General features: G+C 48.0%; 1 protein-coding gene across 1 annotated transcript; it reads right to left on the bottom strand.

The window, feature by feature from the left end:
• Positions 1-278: 278 nt before the first annotated feature.
• Positions 279-7,852, bottom strand: RTP2 (receptor transporter protein 2). Its single transcript, XM_027775055.1, has 4 exons — positions 7,667-7,852; positions 2,236-2,438; positions 622-809; positions 279-589 (listed from the first exon to the last, which is right to left on the bottom strand). The coding sequence occupies exons 2-4, from the start codon at positions 2,397-2,399 to the stop codon at positions 279-281; spliced, it is 663 nt and encodes a 220-aa protein (XP_027630856.1). The 5' UTR covers positions 2,400-2,438; positions 7,667-7,852.
• Between the last annotated feature and the right edge of the window lie 9,702 nt (positions 7,853-17,554).

Below are 17,554 nucleotides of genomic sequence, written 5' to 3'. Positions count from 1 at the left end.
TCCTCCCCTTGGACTTAGGACTAGCACCAAATCTGGCAAGTTCTAAAACTTCCATCAGATTCTCCTCCCTTTTCCCCATTACAAAATTTAATGGAAAGAACATTAAATACCCCCTAATGCAGGCCTCTCACTCTGTAGAGGGAGAGACTAGAGCCGGGGGAGGTGGCTGAGTTGTCCCGGGTCTCGTGTTCACTCTGCGGCGGACTCAGCCCCGGACTGTGCCCTCCCCACTCCCGACCCCACGCGCCCTCCCTGCCCAGCGCCCCGAAGCAGCTCCACTAGAGCAGGGCGGGGCTGCGGAAGGAGAACTGCAGGTAGACCACGAGCAGGCAGAGGGAGGCCCAGAAGAGGCACCAGCGGAGGGAGAAGAAGTTGTAGCCCAAGCCCCTCTGCTTGGAGGCATCGGAGAAAGCGAAGGCCGCCTCCTCCTCCAGCAGCTTCTCGCTGGGCTTCCAGTGCACGATGCCCTCCTGACAGGCCTCGCAGAACTCGCTGAGGTGCGGCCCGCGGTCCGGCCGGCTGGCCACGTGGATGCGGTACTGGCCGCCGTCCTCGTCGTAGCACTGCTCGCGCAGGCTGGCGATCAGGACTGCTCGCGCAGGCTGGTGATGAGATTGTCACCCGGGCTCTCGATGTTCTCCTCCAGCATGCTCGCCTCGTCCAGCCGCGCCGTGCCGCACTCGTAGCACAGCTGCTTGAAGACGCGCATGCGCACCGAGCCCGCCCGCTGGGCACGGTCCAGGTACATGTGGAAGAGGATGACCACGTGGGGCGACTGCCAGGTGTGCCAGCACCAGGAGCAGTGGAACCTGCGGGGCGGGGAGGGAAGGATGGGAAGGCTGGCTTCTCAGTGATAGCCTGCCTTGGCAAGCCCACAGAGAAAAGCCTTGTGTACGTATACCTGGAAGTGGAGGTGGAGTGTTTACGGCCCTCTGGGTTCATTAGTACTGGGAGGCCTCTAATTCCTGTCTCCGCCTGGTGGGCGCCCCTGGCACTGGGCAGCATCCTCAGTCGTGCCGGAGCCATCTGGCCTCCAGCGGGGCCTTGGAGCTTGCCTCATGCCTAACCTCCTGCAGTCCCACTCTCCCTAAGCCTAATGCGTTCAGAGCGGTCCCTGGATACTGCACAGGGTCACCCCCCTCTCCCGGCCTCATTGCTCATCTGTTAAGTGCAGCCCGATGGTATCCAGTTAGGGTCCTTCTGCTCAGATTTGCAATGACTCTGATGGGGAGATTCCCTACGCTTTCTGGTCCCTGCATCTTGCTAGCTCTGAGGAGATACGCCGCTGACAGTGCCATGCTGGCATCCTGTAGGTCCCACTGAGGACAGCAGTGACAGAAAGGATGGGTGGGGGTGACAGGCTAGCCCAGGGAGAGACTACACCTTCACAAAGAACACACCCCTATCCCTGACAAGCCAGCCTAGATTCCACTCCAGCCCGGCAGTGGGGACGTAAAAAGTGGATTCCGGTCCCACAGATATGCCCATAAAGGCACTTTGTCTAGCCTGGGTCCTAGAGCCCCAGCCTCAGGAAGCATGAAGGGAGGTGACCTCGGGGCTACCTCATAAAACCCCACTCTCTCCACCCTGGCCAGCGCTTGCACACTTTCAGTGACAGAGCAGTCATTACTCTAGCGCAAGTTCTTTCCATGTTGAGATGAACTTCTTGCAGCCCCGTTGCCGTCCTACACCATAGCACTGCACAGGATTTAACTGACCATCAAAGGTCAACACCCTCATTTTGCAAATTTGAAAACTGAGAACTAGAGAGAAGAAGGACTTGTCCAAGTTCATAGAGCTAGTTAACCATTAAGCCAGTTTCTAGCACATAGAAAATAGTCAATACCATTTTTTATTCAAATCAACTTGGATTTAATTGACCAAAGAGACCTAAGATCAGATCACAAAGGCCTCCTGACCTCTAGGTTCAGGTTTTTCCCAGTAGACTAGACCTCCTCTTTAAATGTCTGACATTGTAGGGGCACTAAAGATATTATAACTCTGTATTTAACAAGGATAACTAAGGCCCAAAGATGGAACATGCTTGCCCAGGTAGTCCAGGGAGTCAATGGTACAGCCAAGGCCTCGTAACCACCTGACAGCTCTGTCTCTGCCCCCCCTCACCCCTGCTATGGAGAATGGGGGGAAGAAACCATGGGACCTTCTCTCCTCGGAAGGTGCCTCCGGGCAGTGCCCCGGGGCTTCCAGGTGTGCCTTCTCTAGGGGGCCTCTCACCTGCCTGAGGCGTGCTGTTCCAAGTACTGCTTCCAGCCAGGGGCCAGCTCATTGGGCTTGAGGTTGGGGTCCATGATGAGCTCCCAGCTGTCTGCTGGCTTTGCCACTTCCATCTTCTCATAGAAGACTTTCTTCCACTCACAAGTGGTCAAGCTGGTGGACATGATCCAGTTGGCAGGGGTGGAAGTTTGAGCTCAGCCTGACTGAGAACACGGAAAGAGCCGAATAGCTAAAGGGCAGTTCAGTCTCTGGTCTGAAAGTTCTCATCGACAGGATCAGTAGAAAACAGGACCTGACTCCCTCCTTTGTCACCTTGGAACCTGTTGCCATAGCAGCCAGGCAGGAGCCAAAAGCCAGGGATGAGGAGGAGGTAATCCCTAAGTGGGAGCCCCAAAGCCCTAAGCTAAACTCCAGAGGCAGGGCTGGGCGGCGATGCTGCGTGGAGCAAGCAGGACGGGAGGCCCAAGCTCAGCTCACACCCAGGCCACAAGAGCAGGTAAGACTGTGGTGGCACCATTCACCCTACCGCTCTTTCAGCCGTTCTTTATAGTGTGTGCTACGGTAACCATGACTCCTTGGGGAGTAGAGAAGAAATAAGGGACAGGGAAATGCAGAGCCTGCTGCTCCCCTCGCCCCCGCTGTGCCATGACCATCACTAACAAGCTGCTTGACCAGCGAGACGGCCAAGGAAGATCGGATCCAATGCGAACGAGGAACTGAGGTCTGCGAGTCTTCTCAGTGGGCCATCCAGGATTCAGATCCAGGCTTCCCCACGCCAAGCTTGTGTGTGGTGTGGTGTTGGCTCCTAGTGCAGAGTCGTGGGTGGGGAACTCCAGAGAGAAGCAACGCGTGGCTCCTCTGCTCAGGGAGGTTTTAGACCAGCTGGTGGGCTAGAGTGCAATTTAAGGCACTACGAGAAGCACAGTAATAACATTTTAGATTCATAGAGTCACTGCCTTCTCAGAGCTCATGTTCAGCTCCTGCGCCCCAGCCATGCTAAGGCTGCCCTTGGGAGAAGGAGTTTGTGAACACCACCAGCTCCCGCTGCCTCAGCTGCTGCTGAATGGGGCCTGGCAACCTGCAACTGTGGTCCCCTGATGCCCAATTTAAATACTTTAGGGACTAGACTTCAACTCTGCATTTGCATAATCTAGGAGAAGGCCCCATCACCTGGAGACAGGCAGGAAAAGACCAGGTGTCATGGCTGCCCTCTCAGCTCTACGCAGGTTCCGTGTGGTCTCTTCCAGTTGTCATTGTCTACCGCTGTGGAAACTGTGCGTGTGGATCCCGACACATGCAAAGATGCACAGAGTGAAGAGCGTGAAGAACTGCAAAGGACTGCTAGAAGAGAGAGGTTTGGTACTGAGTTCAGACTTGTCGCCTGCCTCGTGGTGGTCTCACGCGAGGTGGGGTCGGAGACAAGTTATTGGATCTTCTCTCAGAATTGGAAAGTGTTTTCCTGTGGCTCTAAAAGGGATTATTTATTTATTTATTTATTTATTTATGTTTTTGGAGAGGTTTTTCCTATAGGGCACGTGTGCTTACAAGAGAGACAGAGAGACAGAAAGCAAGAAATCATCCCCCAGGGAAGATGACCACGCTGCAATCCCTTCTCCTACATTCTCCTCTCAGGATCTTGGGCATGCACGCACACACGCCCGGCGTGAGTTTAAGCCACTGGGTCGGTCCAGGACTCGAACCATGGTCAACTATGTGGAAGTCCAGCGATGTAGCCATTATGCCATCTGCTGGTCCCAGGATCGTTTATTTTGAAGAATTGCATTTCTTTCTTTCTTAACCCAAGTCTCTTGGTTGAAATAAGACCACTGAGGCCCAGAAATAGGAATCTACTTGCCCAGGGCCTCAGCACTGAGCTACTCACTAGGGCGCTCTCTCAGAAGCCAGATCCCAGATGAGGGGAGATGGAGGACCCATGCCTTCCCAGGAATTAAATAAAGCAGAGAGAAGCTCACGGCCTGGACTGCAGTCATGTGCCAGGTGCGAACCTCTACGAAATATTGCACCCTGTGCCCAGGGCACATAATGGAGGGAAAATGAAAAGAGGGCGAGAATTATCAGCGTTTATCTGTTTTCCATTTGTTTTTGGGTCTTTTTTTTTCCTCAAATGATGCAATCCCCTTAGGCCCAGTGTCAGGTTTAATTTAGAGCAGGAACCTTCTAAGCAGAGACCAGTGTAATTAATCTTTCTCCACTGTTTTCTCTCAAGGAAAAAAAAACTTTCTTTTGATGCAATTAATGAGCACAACGATCACCTCGCTTTTCTGTGAATGCCACTAGGTTCCCCAGAACCCACAATGTAAGCGCTCACTGATGCATAAACGTGTATCACTGTGGCTATATTGTACGCTGGCAGTTGTATTAAAATTGTTGCTATATTTTAATCTAAAAATAAAGCAATTCTCACTCACTTATAAAATAAAATATCACTTACCTATCTTATATCCCAATTCCTCTCTATTCAGTCTTGTCTACCACCCTCAGAGATAGAAGGTGCAGGGAAATTTTTCCTTGCATCCGTAGTGAAAACAACAGAAAAGCAACAGACAGTACCTGCTCCAGATCTGCAAATACAAGGGTACTTCAAAAGGTTCAAGGAAAACTGGAATTAAGGGAACCAGCAGTTAGCGTAATGGCTATGTCGCTGGACTCCCACGTAGTCGACCGCGGTTTGCGTCCCGGACCCAGTGGCTTAAAACTCATGCTAGGCGTGTGTGCGTGTGTGCCCAAGATCCCGAGAGGAGAGTGGAGGAGAAGGGATTGTGGCATGATCATCCCCCCAGGGGGTGATTTCTCACTTTCTGTCTCTGTGTCTCTCTCTGTCTGTCTGGTGAGCACATGCGCCCTATAGTAAAAACCTCTCCCCCCCCAAAAAAATGGAATTAAAATGTGTTAAGTTTTACTAGTATAAGAAAATGAAACTTATGCATCATTTTTCATAATACGCATGCTCCATGAGCTGTAGGGAGACCCCTCGTGAACATCCTATGCATCTGTAGTCTGCAAACAATTGGTCAAGGCCAGGCAGGGGTTGGGAATGAAAGAACCACCAGCTCCCCTTCAATTCAAAGTGTAGATTAACAAATACCTTTGTAAGATAGTCATTATTTAAATTTTACTTATCGGAAATAAGTAATACCAACTAATATAACACACATCATTATTTAACCAAAAATGAAAAGTAATGAATTGAGCACACCAAGATGACTTGGGGGCCAGCTAGCAGTTAGTATGGTGGTTAAGGTGCTGAATCCCACCTGACCATCTATAGTTCAAGTCCCAGACTAGATGGTTTAGAAACCATGCCCGGTGCACATGCATGTGTACCAGAAATTCAGAGAAGAGAATGGAGGAGAAGGGATTATGGCACGGCCAGCCCCCCTGAGAGGTGATTTCTCACTTTCCTTCCTTATCACTCTGTCTCTTTCCAGTGAGCACAAACATCCTATGGCAAAAATCTAAAAAAAAAAATTACTTGGGGTTTTCTGAAAACTATATATACACTTATCCCAGAAAGACTGAAATATAGGCTCTTAGAAGGCATATCTGCCCTCCGCCCAGTCCAGTCTTGGGAAGAGTCCTGCCACTGATGGGCGTTGTTATTCGCTTTCTGTCCCTCTGTCTTTCTGGAGAGCACATGTGCCCTATAACAAAAACCTCTCCAATAAAAGAAAAACACGCCTGGTACACACATGTATGCAGGCTCAAAATCCTGCCTGGGGAAGGAATTGCATTGTGGCCGTCCCCCCGGCAGGGGGCGCACTTGCTCTTATTCTCGCTCCCTCTCTCTCATCTCTGGTGAGCACACACACCCTGTAACAAAAAGAAAACAGAAAACACTGAAAGTGTTCCAGAGAAACCCCCAGTCCCAAACCTGAGAGAGGCATTAGGCAGGGGTACAAAGGGAAATCAAAGAAAGAAATTGGGAAAGACAATGACTTGCAAGTAGTACGCCCTCAGTGAATGCCTCAGTCCCTCTTGTCACAAGCATTTGGTTATGAACTATAAGTAATATCAATGGTCTTTAAATAAATACAGATGCTTGTTTTAAAATGCAGTTCCAAAAGGTTGTAAAATATAAACCAGTTATGACTATGAAAATTTAATTAACATTAATAATTAGCATTGCTAGAGAAATGTTACATTTTTTAAATTATGTGAAAAGAAAATAAACATAAGAAAAAATTCTAAACAGTACTAGTTATCATAAACATTGAAATTAAAACCACAATGATATATCAACAAACATCTGGCTAGAATGGCTACAATGAAAAAGACTGGTAATACCAAATGTTGGCAAAGATAGAGGGCAACTAGAATGCTCATACATTACTGGTTTGAATTCAAAATGGTCCAGCCACTGTGGAAAACAGTTTGGCAGCTTCTTAAAAGTTAAATATGTATTGGGAACCAGCAGTTAGCGTAATGGCTATGTCGCTGGACTACCACGTAGTCGACCGCGGTTCGTGTCCCGGACCCGGTGGCTTAAAACTCACGCCGGGCGCGTGTGCGTGCATGCCCAAGATCCCGAGAGGAGAATGGAGGAGAAGGGATTGCGGCATGACCATCCCCCCTGGGGGGTGATTTCTCGCTTTCTGTCTCTATGTCTCTCTCTGTCTGTCTGGTGAGCACATGCGCCCTACAGTGAAAATCTCTCCAAAAAAAAAAAAAAGTTAAATATGTATTTAGCATATGGCTTTGCAATTCTACTTCTAGGTATTTCCTGAAGGGAAATAGAAATGTATGTCCACAAAAATACATAATTTTTATAGCACTTTATTTATTTATTTATTTATTTATTTATTGGAAAGGTTTTTGCTATAGGACGTGTGCGCTCGCCAGACAGAGAGAGACAGAGAGACAGAAAGTGAGAAATCACCCCCCAGGGAGGATGGCCATGCCGCAATCCCTTCTCCTCCATTCTCCTCTCAGGATCTTGGACACGCATGCACATGTGCCCGGAATGAGTTTTAAGCCACTGGGTCTGGGACGCGAACCGCAGTCGACTACATGAGAGTCCAGCGGCATAGCCATTACGCTAACTGCTGGTCCCTTACAGCACTTTATTCATCATAGCCAGGAACTGGAAACAAAGCAAATGACCACCAACAAATGGACAGATAAAACACTTGGGTCAGATCCACTCACTGTCTTATGACTTAGAAATAAAAGGGCAGCCTATAGAGACACATGACATAGACAAATGTCCTTTTTTTTCTTTTTTCCCTAGATCTCAAAACTTTCATATTTTCATTCTCCCCCTGTTTGGTGTCCTTAACATGGACTCATTTTTAAAAACATGCCAAGTGAAAGCACAGAGAGACACAGAGTATATTATGTGTAACTATTTCATGCATAGTACGTTCTTGGAAAGGTAAAAATGTGGAACGGAAGAAGGTATCTTGATGCTTACCTGGGGTCAGTATCTTGGCCACACTTTCTGAAGTTTCTTTTTTTATAGCCCCATTTACGCAGTGGAATTGCCTGGTTTCGGGGCCTGACAGAGACACCAGTTCACATAAGGAAAAGACCCATTTCAGCTAAGGCCATCCTGGAGGCAGGTCTTCCACTACAAATAGAGAAAACCCTCAACGGCAGACTCTATCTCTAGGGATCAAGTCAGCTCCCAAAGAGCTACGAGGGATCCCTTGATGGGAGGTAGAAATGACTGAGAGCTCTGCGGAGGTGCCAGAGTCAGAGCGGCTGCATACCTCAGCTTAGCGGGGAGATAGAGAGGGAAAGAACAACACGTGTAGTGTCCTTGCCTTTGCCCCAAGGCTGAATGCTGTATTTACTTTTTTCTTATCCGAATGTTGATAAGCAAATATTCGGGAGGCATCACACTGGACAAGCATTACATAGCTAGGAGCGCCTCCTTAAAATCCACCAGTAAATACCCAAGCAAACCACTTAGCTTACAGTTTGGAACTAGGGAATGCAGTCAGAACCCTCGAAGTGACCAGACTTTGCTCAGGGTTGCCTAACGTATACTAGGAACCCTCCAATTTATCTCACCCAAGATTGACTTTGGTAAAGCTTGGGGAAAAAAAGAATTCTACAAGAAAAGCCAGGCTGACCAGGTTTCTAGGGCAGCCAGATGTTGCATGCCCGCTGTGCAGTTTGAGTCCCAGACCTGCAATGTGAGAAATGCACTGGGCACATGCTCATGCATGCCCAGAATCCCAAGGAGAGGGAGATGGAAGATAGGGAATTGTGGCGTTTCCCATGGTGAGTGCTTTTTACTCTCCCTCTTTCTCAGTCTGACAAACACATGCACACTCTTGCCCAAAACAAACAAACAAACAAAAAACACTATAAGAATAATAATAAAAAAAAAAAGCTAGAAATATCCATTGTTCATGGAACTAGGAATTGGCCACAACTACCAAGCCAGAATGTCTGGCAATTATATTTGAGCTTAGATATACGGACCGGCCTTTGACATGGAGATTAAGGTGGCTGGATCCCACATGGGTGACAGCACAGTTTTATTTTTTTGGTTTTTTTGTTTGTTTGTTTTTTTGAGAGGTTTTCACTGTAGGGCGCGTGCACTCGCCAGACAGACAGAGAGAGACATAGAGACAGAAAGCGAGAAATCACCCCCCAGGGGGGATGGCCATGCCGCAATCCCTTCTCCTCCATTCTCCTCTCAGGACCTTGGGCATGCACGCACACGCACCCAGCATGAGTTTTAAGCCACCGGGTCCAGGACGCGAACCGTGGTCGACCACGTGGGAGTCCAGCGACATAGCCATTACGCCAACTGCTGGTTCCCGGTGACAGCACAGTTTGAGCACCACATACAGTGGCTTAAGAAACATCCCAGTCACATGTGTATATGTGCCCAAAATCCCAAGAGGAGAATTGAGGCAAAGGAATTGCAGCATGACCATTTCCTATGGGCCATGCTTTCTCACTTTCCCTATTTCTGTCTCTATTTCCGTCACTCTCTGGTGACCTTACGCTCCCTCTAGCAAGCTAGAAATTCAGTAAGTAATTTAAATATATAATAAGAGGACATGAAGAGCTAATGTGTGCCCCCACCTCATTTCAGGAGAGCGAATATTTCTTAAAACATGACGTACCACAATAGTAGCGAGCATACTTTCCACACACAGCTGGGTTTCTAAGACCGATTTCCAGTAAAAGGAACTAGGTCTTCTTGGAAAACTTATCTGCAAACTGATTCACTTACAGGTCTGGGGTTTGGTGCTGTCTGTAGGCTGGAATCTCGGCTGGGGCTTGGGCCAAGACTCTGGCACATGGCCTCTCCATGTGGCCTGGGCTTCTTCACAGCATGATGGTTTCATTTCAAGAACTAGTGTCCCAAGAGAATCAGGCATAAGCTGTCTCTGTATAATCCTGCATCAAAAATCACAAAGTAATTTGCTCACTCTTGCCCAGATTTAAGATAAAAGAACACAGACCCCGGATTCAATAGGAAGAAGGTCAGGCCTGCGTTGTAGGATGAAGTTGCAGGTCAGAAGATGCTGTGATCTGGGACCAGCAGTTGGCATAATGGCTATGTCACTGGACTCCCATGTAGTCGACTGGGGTTTGAGTCCTGGACCCGCTGTCTTAAACTCACGCCAGGTGTGTGTGCGTGCATGCCCAAGATCCTGAGAAAAGAATGGAGGAGAAGGGATTGTGGCATGGCCATCCCCCCTGGGGGGTGATTTCTCGCTTTCTATCTCTCTGTCTTTCTGGTGAGCGCATGCACCCTATAGCAAAAAAACCTCTCCAAAAAAAAAAAAAAAAAAAGAGAAATAAAAGTTGAGGTCTAAGAAAATATTATGAGATATTTTTAATGTCATGCAAAGAGTTAACATTTTATCGTTTTTTTTTTTTTTACATATATATAAGTTTTTGCCATAAGGCCCATGAGCTCACCAAAGAGACAGTGAGAAGGAAAGTGAGAAACCACCTTGGGAGACAGTCATACAGCAATGCCTTCTCCTCCATTCTCCTCTTGGGATTCTGGGCGCACACACATGCACCCAGTGTGAATTTCAAGCCTCCAAGTCTGGAGCTTGAACCACGGTCAGCCATGTGGGAGTTCAACACCTTAACCACCACACCCCCTGCTGGTCCCAAGTTAATATTTTGTCTTAAAGGGAATGCAGAACCACTGAATTCTTTTAAGCCTGTACCAAGTGATTAGATTTACATATTGTTATATTGTGCATATTGCCCTCTTTCCTTTTTCCCCATCAGTTGGTTGTTACCTAACAACTCTCTTTCCATGACATGTTGGCCCTGGGTTCAGATCTTCGTAGCTTCTCGTAAATCCAGACCCCTCTTCAGGAAGAGTGGGAGGAGCCTTCATTCCATCATTCAATATGTTTCCTTAGTATTCTACTGTACATTTCCAACTGAGGTCTACTGGGGTAAGTGTCATGAGAAAATGGGAAAATACAATGTTTTTATTGAAAAGCAATTAATACTCAGAGTATTACATTTCCAAATGGTTTACATTGTCAATAAAACATTTATGGAACATTTTCCCCAGTGAAGGTGCACATGAACACCAAAGAGCTACACTGATGCTTACATGTCTGCATTAGTCCATCAGTGATTGTGAAATGAAGACAGAGGCTCACAGGCTATCTCCACCAAATCTATCCACCAAATCGCCTTACATCTCCTATCTAGTCTTTTTAGAATGATACAGCAGTACAGAAAAAATGTTACTGTCTAAGTATGCTTGTAGGTAGGGCAAAGAGGGAATTTGAAAGTAATAGACAGCAGAGTAAAGTCTATGGTGGTGCAGGTTCAAGAGTCATAATAGTTACTTAACCCGTGACACGTCCTCAAAGGCAAGGAAACCGAATCTAAGCAAATGAGGAGACTGAAGTTCGGTTGAGAATGGCTCCATGTCCAGGAAGCAGTGATGGACACGGGTCAGGGAGCAAACTGCACTCAGGGGTAGCCGCAGTTTCCAAACGGGGGCCCAGATCACGATGCAAGAGAAGCCGCAGCTGCTGCCTGGTTCTTTAGGCACCAGGAACTAGGCAAGAAAGGAACAGGATATTCCCTCGCCCTACGTACTACTTGTGGCGAAGGGGATCTTTATTACTATTATTATTTTATTGATCTATCTATCTATATATTACATTCAGTCACTGTGTATCATTACAACACGCCAAATGAAATTTCCCGTCATGAACGCACTCCATATTGGTCTAGTCAGCGTCACGTCATTACCATAAACATAACCAACAGGTGTCTTTCCATCTGGGGTCCCTTAAATGCTTTACTTCTTTCTTGATTCCCTCCTTCTCACTCTCCCCCATTTTCCACCAATAAAAGTTACTGATAGGGGGACCAGCAGATGGCGTAATGGTTATGTCACTGGACTGGGGTTCAAGTCTCAGACCCAGCATCTTAAGCTCACGCCGGGCATGTGTGTGTACATGCCCAAAATCCCAAGAGGAGAATGGAGGAGAAGGGATTGTGGTGTGGCCATCCCACCTGGGAGGTGATTTCTCATTTTCTATCTCTTCAGCGAGCACAGGTGCCCTACAGCAAAAATCTCTCTATTAAAAAGAGAAAAGAAAAGAAAAGAAAAGAAAAGAAAAGAAAAGAAAAGAAAAGAAAAGAAAAGAGAAAAGAAAAGAAAAGAAAAGAAAAGAAAAGAAAAGAAAAGAAAAGAAAAGAAAAGTTGGTAGTAAGGCCCAGCAAGTGTCGTAGTAGGTAAGGCACTGGGCACCCACGTGGCCGACCATGGTTTGAGTCCCAGGCCCAGCAGCTTAAAACTCATACCAGGCAGTAAGGATGCATGCCCAGAATCCTGGGAGAAGGGAGAAGGGATTGCAGCGTGGCTCTCCCCACTGAGTGGTAATTTCTCACTTTCTCTCTTTCTCCAGTGAGTACACATGCCCTATGGCAAAAGAAAAAAAAAAACTTAAAAAAGTAAATAGATAGGGACCAGCAGTTAGCATAATGGCTTTGTCGCTGGACTCCCACTTAGTCGACTGCAGTTCGAGTCCCAAACCTGGTGGCTTAAACTCACGCCGGGCACGTGTGGGTACGTGCCCAGAATCCAAGAAGAGAATGGAGGAGAAGGGATTGTGGCATGGCCATCCCTCCTGGGGGGTGATTTCTCACTTTCTGTCTCTCTGTCTCTCTCTGTCTGTCTGGCGAGCGCACGTGCCCTATAGCAAAAACCTCTCCAAAAAAAAAAAAAAATAGATAAATAAACATGAATAATGACAAACTGTTTACTATGTGTTCTGAATGCTTCTAAGCACTTTATATGAACTCATTTGAGTATACAAGGCCTTATGAGGTGGATACTCTAAACACTGTTCCCGTTTCACATAGGACAAGGTCAAGGCTCACGAAGGTTATCACAAAGTGACTTATTGGAGGCCACAGAGCTAACAAGTGACCATTCCAGGGTTTAGCCAGACACTTGGACTCACTGACGGCATGCATCTCTCTACAAAGATCCTCCCTAGGCCCAGTTTTAAATACAATAAACTTACTGCAAAGCTTTGGATGACACAAAAATAGATTAGCTACTAAATGAAACTTGCACATTCTCAAGGCAGAGCAATGGCCCAGCAATGAGACAGGACACTCTGGGAAGCTCACCCCCTGGGGAGGTTTTGGGCTCACTGCGTACACCTCCCTGAGACCTCCAGGCACATGCCTGCCCCTGACCCAAGGCTGGCTGGGGGTGGGTCACGGTACGGAGATCATGTTAGGGGACTATCTCTCTGTCTCTGTCTCTCACACTCATGGATGCAATAAACAAACTTTGAAAAGAAAAAGAAGTTTTACATTCTGTTTATCCCACCTCTCTGTGTCATTCATATTTTTCATGAAATTATTATGGTTAAAATGTTTTAAATTATTTGGTTTAAGAATGTATTTGACTGTAAAACAGACCATAATATTTTATAGCATCTCGGGAACCAGCAGTTAGCGTAATGGCTATGTCGCTGGACTCCCACATAGTCGACCGTGGTTTGCATCCCGGACCTGGTGGCTTAGAATTCACGCCGGGTGCGTGTGCGTGCGTGCCCAAGATCCCAAGAAGAGAATGGAGGAGAAGGGATTGCGGTGTGACCATCCCCCCTGGGGGGTGATTTCTCGCTTTCTGTCTCTATGTCTCTGTCTGTCTGGCGAGTGCACGCACCCTATAGCGAAAAACCTCTCGAAAAAATAAATAAATAAATAAATAATAAAAAATATTTTATAGCACCTCCAATATTTTAAATCATTGGGGCTTTTCAGTCTGGAGCATAATTGTGAGGCATAGATTTCAGCCTTGCTTGTGACTCCACGCACGCTGACGAGAACCCCTGCCTGAAGCCAGCGTGAGCACGGCGCTTCTGCACGCACGTGGCCTTCGTGCCCTCCTGCACGGGCAGTGCCCTAGGAGTTTATTAAAATACTAGCTCAGGACCAGCAGTTAGCGTAATGGCTATGTCGCTGGACTCCCATGTAGTCGACTGCGGTTCAAGTCCCAGACCCGGTGGCTTAAACTCACGCCGGGCACGTGTGCGTGCCCAAGATCCCAAGAGGAGAATGGAGGAGAAGGGATTGCAGCATGGCCATCCCCTCTGGGGGATGATTTCTTGCTTTCTTTCTCTCTGTCTCTCTGGTGAGCACACGTGCCCTATAGCAAAAACGTCTCCAAATATATATATATATGTGCTATCTCTATGTGCAAACTCATCGAGAGGGGCGGGGAACTTCATTGAAAGCTGAAAAGAATGGTCAACATGTGATGTGAAGACAGGCGGAAGCAACTTACTTACGTGTCCCTGGGGTACGGAAGCATCTGGTTAAACACTCTGCGTCTGTGAGGGTGTTTCTGGAAGAGATTAGCATTTGAATTAGTCACTGAGTAAAGCAGACATGCCCTGGACACCGGAGGCCTGACCAGCAGGGAAGGCAGTAGGAGAGGGCTGAGCTCATTCCGCCTGGCTGTTGAGCTCCGACCTGGATCTGCTGCCGCCCCGCGCCCTCCGAGCCCCTGGCTCCCTGGGCTGGCAGCCTCAGACTGGAATCTACAGCAACTGCTGTCGGGCTCTCTGCAGACTACACATTTCCTGGGGCTCTGCTCGCCCACAGCGAGACGGACTTCTCTTCCATAACCACGAGTCAGTTTTTCACAGCGCCTTTGTATATATATGTGCATGTGTGAGTGTATGTGTGTGCGTGCACATGTGAATGTATACAGGGGTCTTTTAAAGATTCATGAAAAGTGCATATTTTGAAAAACTATGCACGAATTTTAAACTTTTTTGCAGCAAAATAAACTCATACTTTAATTTTATTTTGAGCTCAAGCTGTTCGGCAAGGACTCAAATCTCAAGGTCAACCACGTGGGACCCAGTGCCTTAACCTCCATTCCACTTTTTAAATTTTAAAAAGTGTCAATACTTCTGGCATATTGCAAATGTTGAATAAATGTTCTTCACTATTATTTTTGTCACAGTTGTTTTTCAAGATTTTCTGCATTTAGCATGTATTTTCAAATTAAATAGACAACAATAAATTTTTTTGGGGGGGTAATCATTTGCTATAGAGCATATGCACTCTCCAGAGACACAGAAAGAGACAAGAGAAAGAAAGTAAGAAACCACCCCTAAGTTTCAAGCTGCTGGGTCCAAGACCTGAACCACAATTGACCACGTGGAAGTCCAACTCCTCGACTACCACACCACTTGCTGGTCCTCCTAAATGTTATTTTTAAAAAGAAATATATCTCAGCAAAGTGACACGTTGTTCCATAGCAGCATCAAGTCCCTGAGAACTGTAAAGTTAATTTTGCTAACTAGTCTATGAGCCTGTGGGATCTTAGCAGACACCAACAAGGTGAGCCACCCCCGGGGTCTGTGAGCATAGGTCTTTAGAATGTGGGAAGCCCTGGGAACAATGGCGGAGAGAGGGCAGGCTTGCAGGGATTAGAGCCCCTGGCCCAGTGAGCGGTTTCCATTCCTACAACACCCCTGCTGAAAGCAGTCTGTCTCTGTCTCCCAGTTGCTGAGGCTAGAAACGTCAGTGTCACAGTTTCCAGAAGAGGTCCTTGAGATCACCCCATGATCTCTTTTTATTTATAGCCAGAAACCAGAGCCCAGCAAGAATAAGTTTCCTGACCAAGGCCAGTGGCTGGCCAGCAGTAGAGCCAGTCTTGAGTCAAGGCCAGAGCTGCTTGCCCGGATCTCACTGGGGCAGGGCCCAGGCCAGTGGGAGTTTGAAGATGCCCACCCAGACCTCCCATGATCACTGAGTGTGATCGGAGAGCCATGCTTAGGGGGCCCCCAGACCCTTAGCACTCAGGGGCAGTGAGGGGCCAGCGTGCCCCGCCAGGGCCCGGGCACCACCGTGGGGTTAGTGGCAGCTCCATAACCTGCCCTGGGACTTCCTCTCCGATTATATCCAGAACCTGGGATTTTGACCCTAGGAGAATTCCAATTCTGAAAGCCTAAATTCTCTTCTTAGACTGTGTGGTACAGTTTGGAAACTGTGCACGTGGGTGCGCAAATGTGCAGGCACTTTTTGTGAATTTGTTGGCTGATACACAAAGGTACCGTCTGGGGCCCCAACTGCAGTCGGAAGGCAAACCTTCTCCTCCCAGCCCTCCGGACCAGGCGTGTGCACCTAGGCTCTTCTTTCTAAACCTCGGTTTCTTCCTCTGCCAAATGAGACTTATTTTTTTCTTTCTTAACAGGCAGACTTGTGGTGAGGGTGAAGTGAGTTCTTGGATCCGAAAACTGGTTTTGACTGATAGATGTAGTTTTATAAATTAGTGTCACCTCATAAGTCCGTGACTCCTTCCAGGGTCCTGTTAGGGACTGCCCTGTTTTGCCTGAGAATTGAGCACTCTCATTTCCAAGGAGTGCTGAAACTCAAAGGGATAACGTGGAGGGGAAGCCCAGTGACCCGAGTAGGACTCCAAGGGAGGGATCCTGGAGCCAGAGGACCTCAAAGCACACCCCACAGGCCACCAGCCAGCCCTGCTGGATGAGGTGGAGGGGATCAGCAGAAGGAAACAGGCAGACACTGGAACCCAGTTCCCAAAATAGCACTGGCCTAGTTTACACCATCTTACTTCCCTGGAGCCAGAAGGGGCCCTTGCAGCCTTCACCGCTTGGTCTACACTGCCACCTTGTGGTCACTTTGTAGACTGCACTAGTAGAATCGTCTCAGGAAAACCAGGTCCCAAAAAAGGGTAAAAAAAAAAGGCAACTGGGGGTCAGCTGGTGGCATGGAGATTATGGCAGCTGCATCCCACATGGCCGATTATGCAATTTGAGCCCCAGACTAGGTGTCTTGAAAAAACACGCTAGGCACGTGTGTGTGCATACCCCAAATTCCAAGAGAATGAAGAAGGGATTATGGTTTGGCCATACACCTGGAGGGAGTGCTCTCTCTCTCCGTCTCTTTTTCTCTCTCCCTGGTGAGTGCACCTACCCTATAGCAAAGTAATAATAATAATAAAACTAGAGCCCTTAATTATGCACTCACTCTCTCCCCCCATTTTTCCACAAGCCTGCACGGATGCTCACAGCTGTCCAGGCTGAGGAAATCCATGGCCTTGAAGGGAATGGGCGAGAGAGGAGAGTAAGGGGAGAGAAGGAAAGCATCCGGAACAGGGCAGGGTGTGCGTGAAGACACTGAAGTTTGGGAAATGGTGAGTCTTCCCACTTGACAAAAGGGTGGGGTGCGCCAGGTAGAAGTGACAAGAGGTGAGGCCTGGTCTCACTGTCAGGAAGTGATACGTATGAAACTCTAAGGCAGGAGGTGTTAGTAAAAACCAGAGACAGACACAGCTGGGTTCCTGGAAGGCAGCTCAGCTGTCCAGCCTACACCAATGGCCCACACTCCCACGACCATGCACTTCTTTCAAGACTCATAGCAGGGAACCCGGACTCCTAATCTCTTCTCATGATCAAAGCCGGTGTCTAAATAGACAAGGATCTTACAGAATTGTGGTTAAAAGGGAGCTCAGAGTCATTTCATCCGACCCTCCTCCCACGTCAACGTTGCTGCCTACCCATCGTACGTCTGCCAAGAGACAGCCGGAACTGAGCGGGGCCTGAGGGCTGCCCACAGCTCTCACAAGACACCTTGATTGCAGAATTCCAGCCTCTGGGACCATGTGACAATCCGGTTCTATCATTTAAGCCACATGGCTGGTAGCACTTTGCTCCAGCAGCCCAGAGGTGACTCCTGTGGGTGCCATTGAGGACGGTTCTGTGGTGGCAAGAGGCACTGCAGTTCCACAGAGATGGAAGAGATGCTTGACCACCCTGAGGCTGGACCTTTCTCCACAGGCCACTGC

Source organism: Tupaia chinensis, unplaced genomic scaffold, assembly GCF_000334495.1.
Source record: "Tupaia chinensis unplaced genomic scaffold, TupChi_1.0 Scaffold000515_1, whole genome shotgun sequence".
In the NCBI taxonomy this organism is placed as follows: domain Eukaryota; kingdom Metazoa; phylum Chordata; class Mammalia; order Scandentia; family Tupaiidae; genus Tupaia; species Tupaia belangeri.
This window is presented reverse-complemented; position numbering and strand designations above follow the sequence as displayed.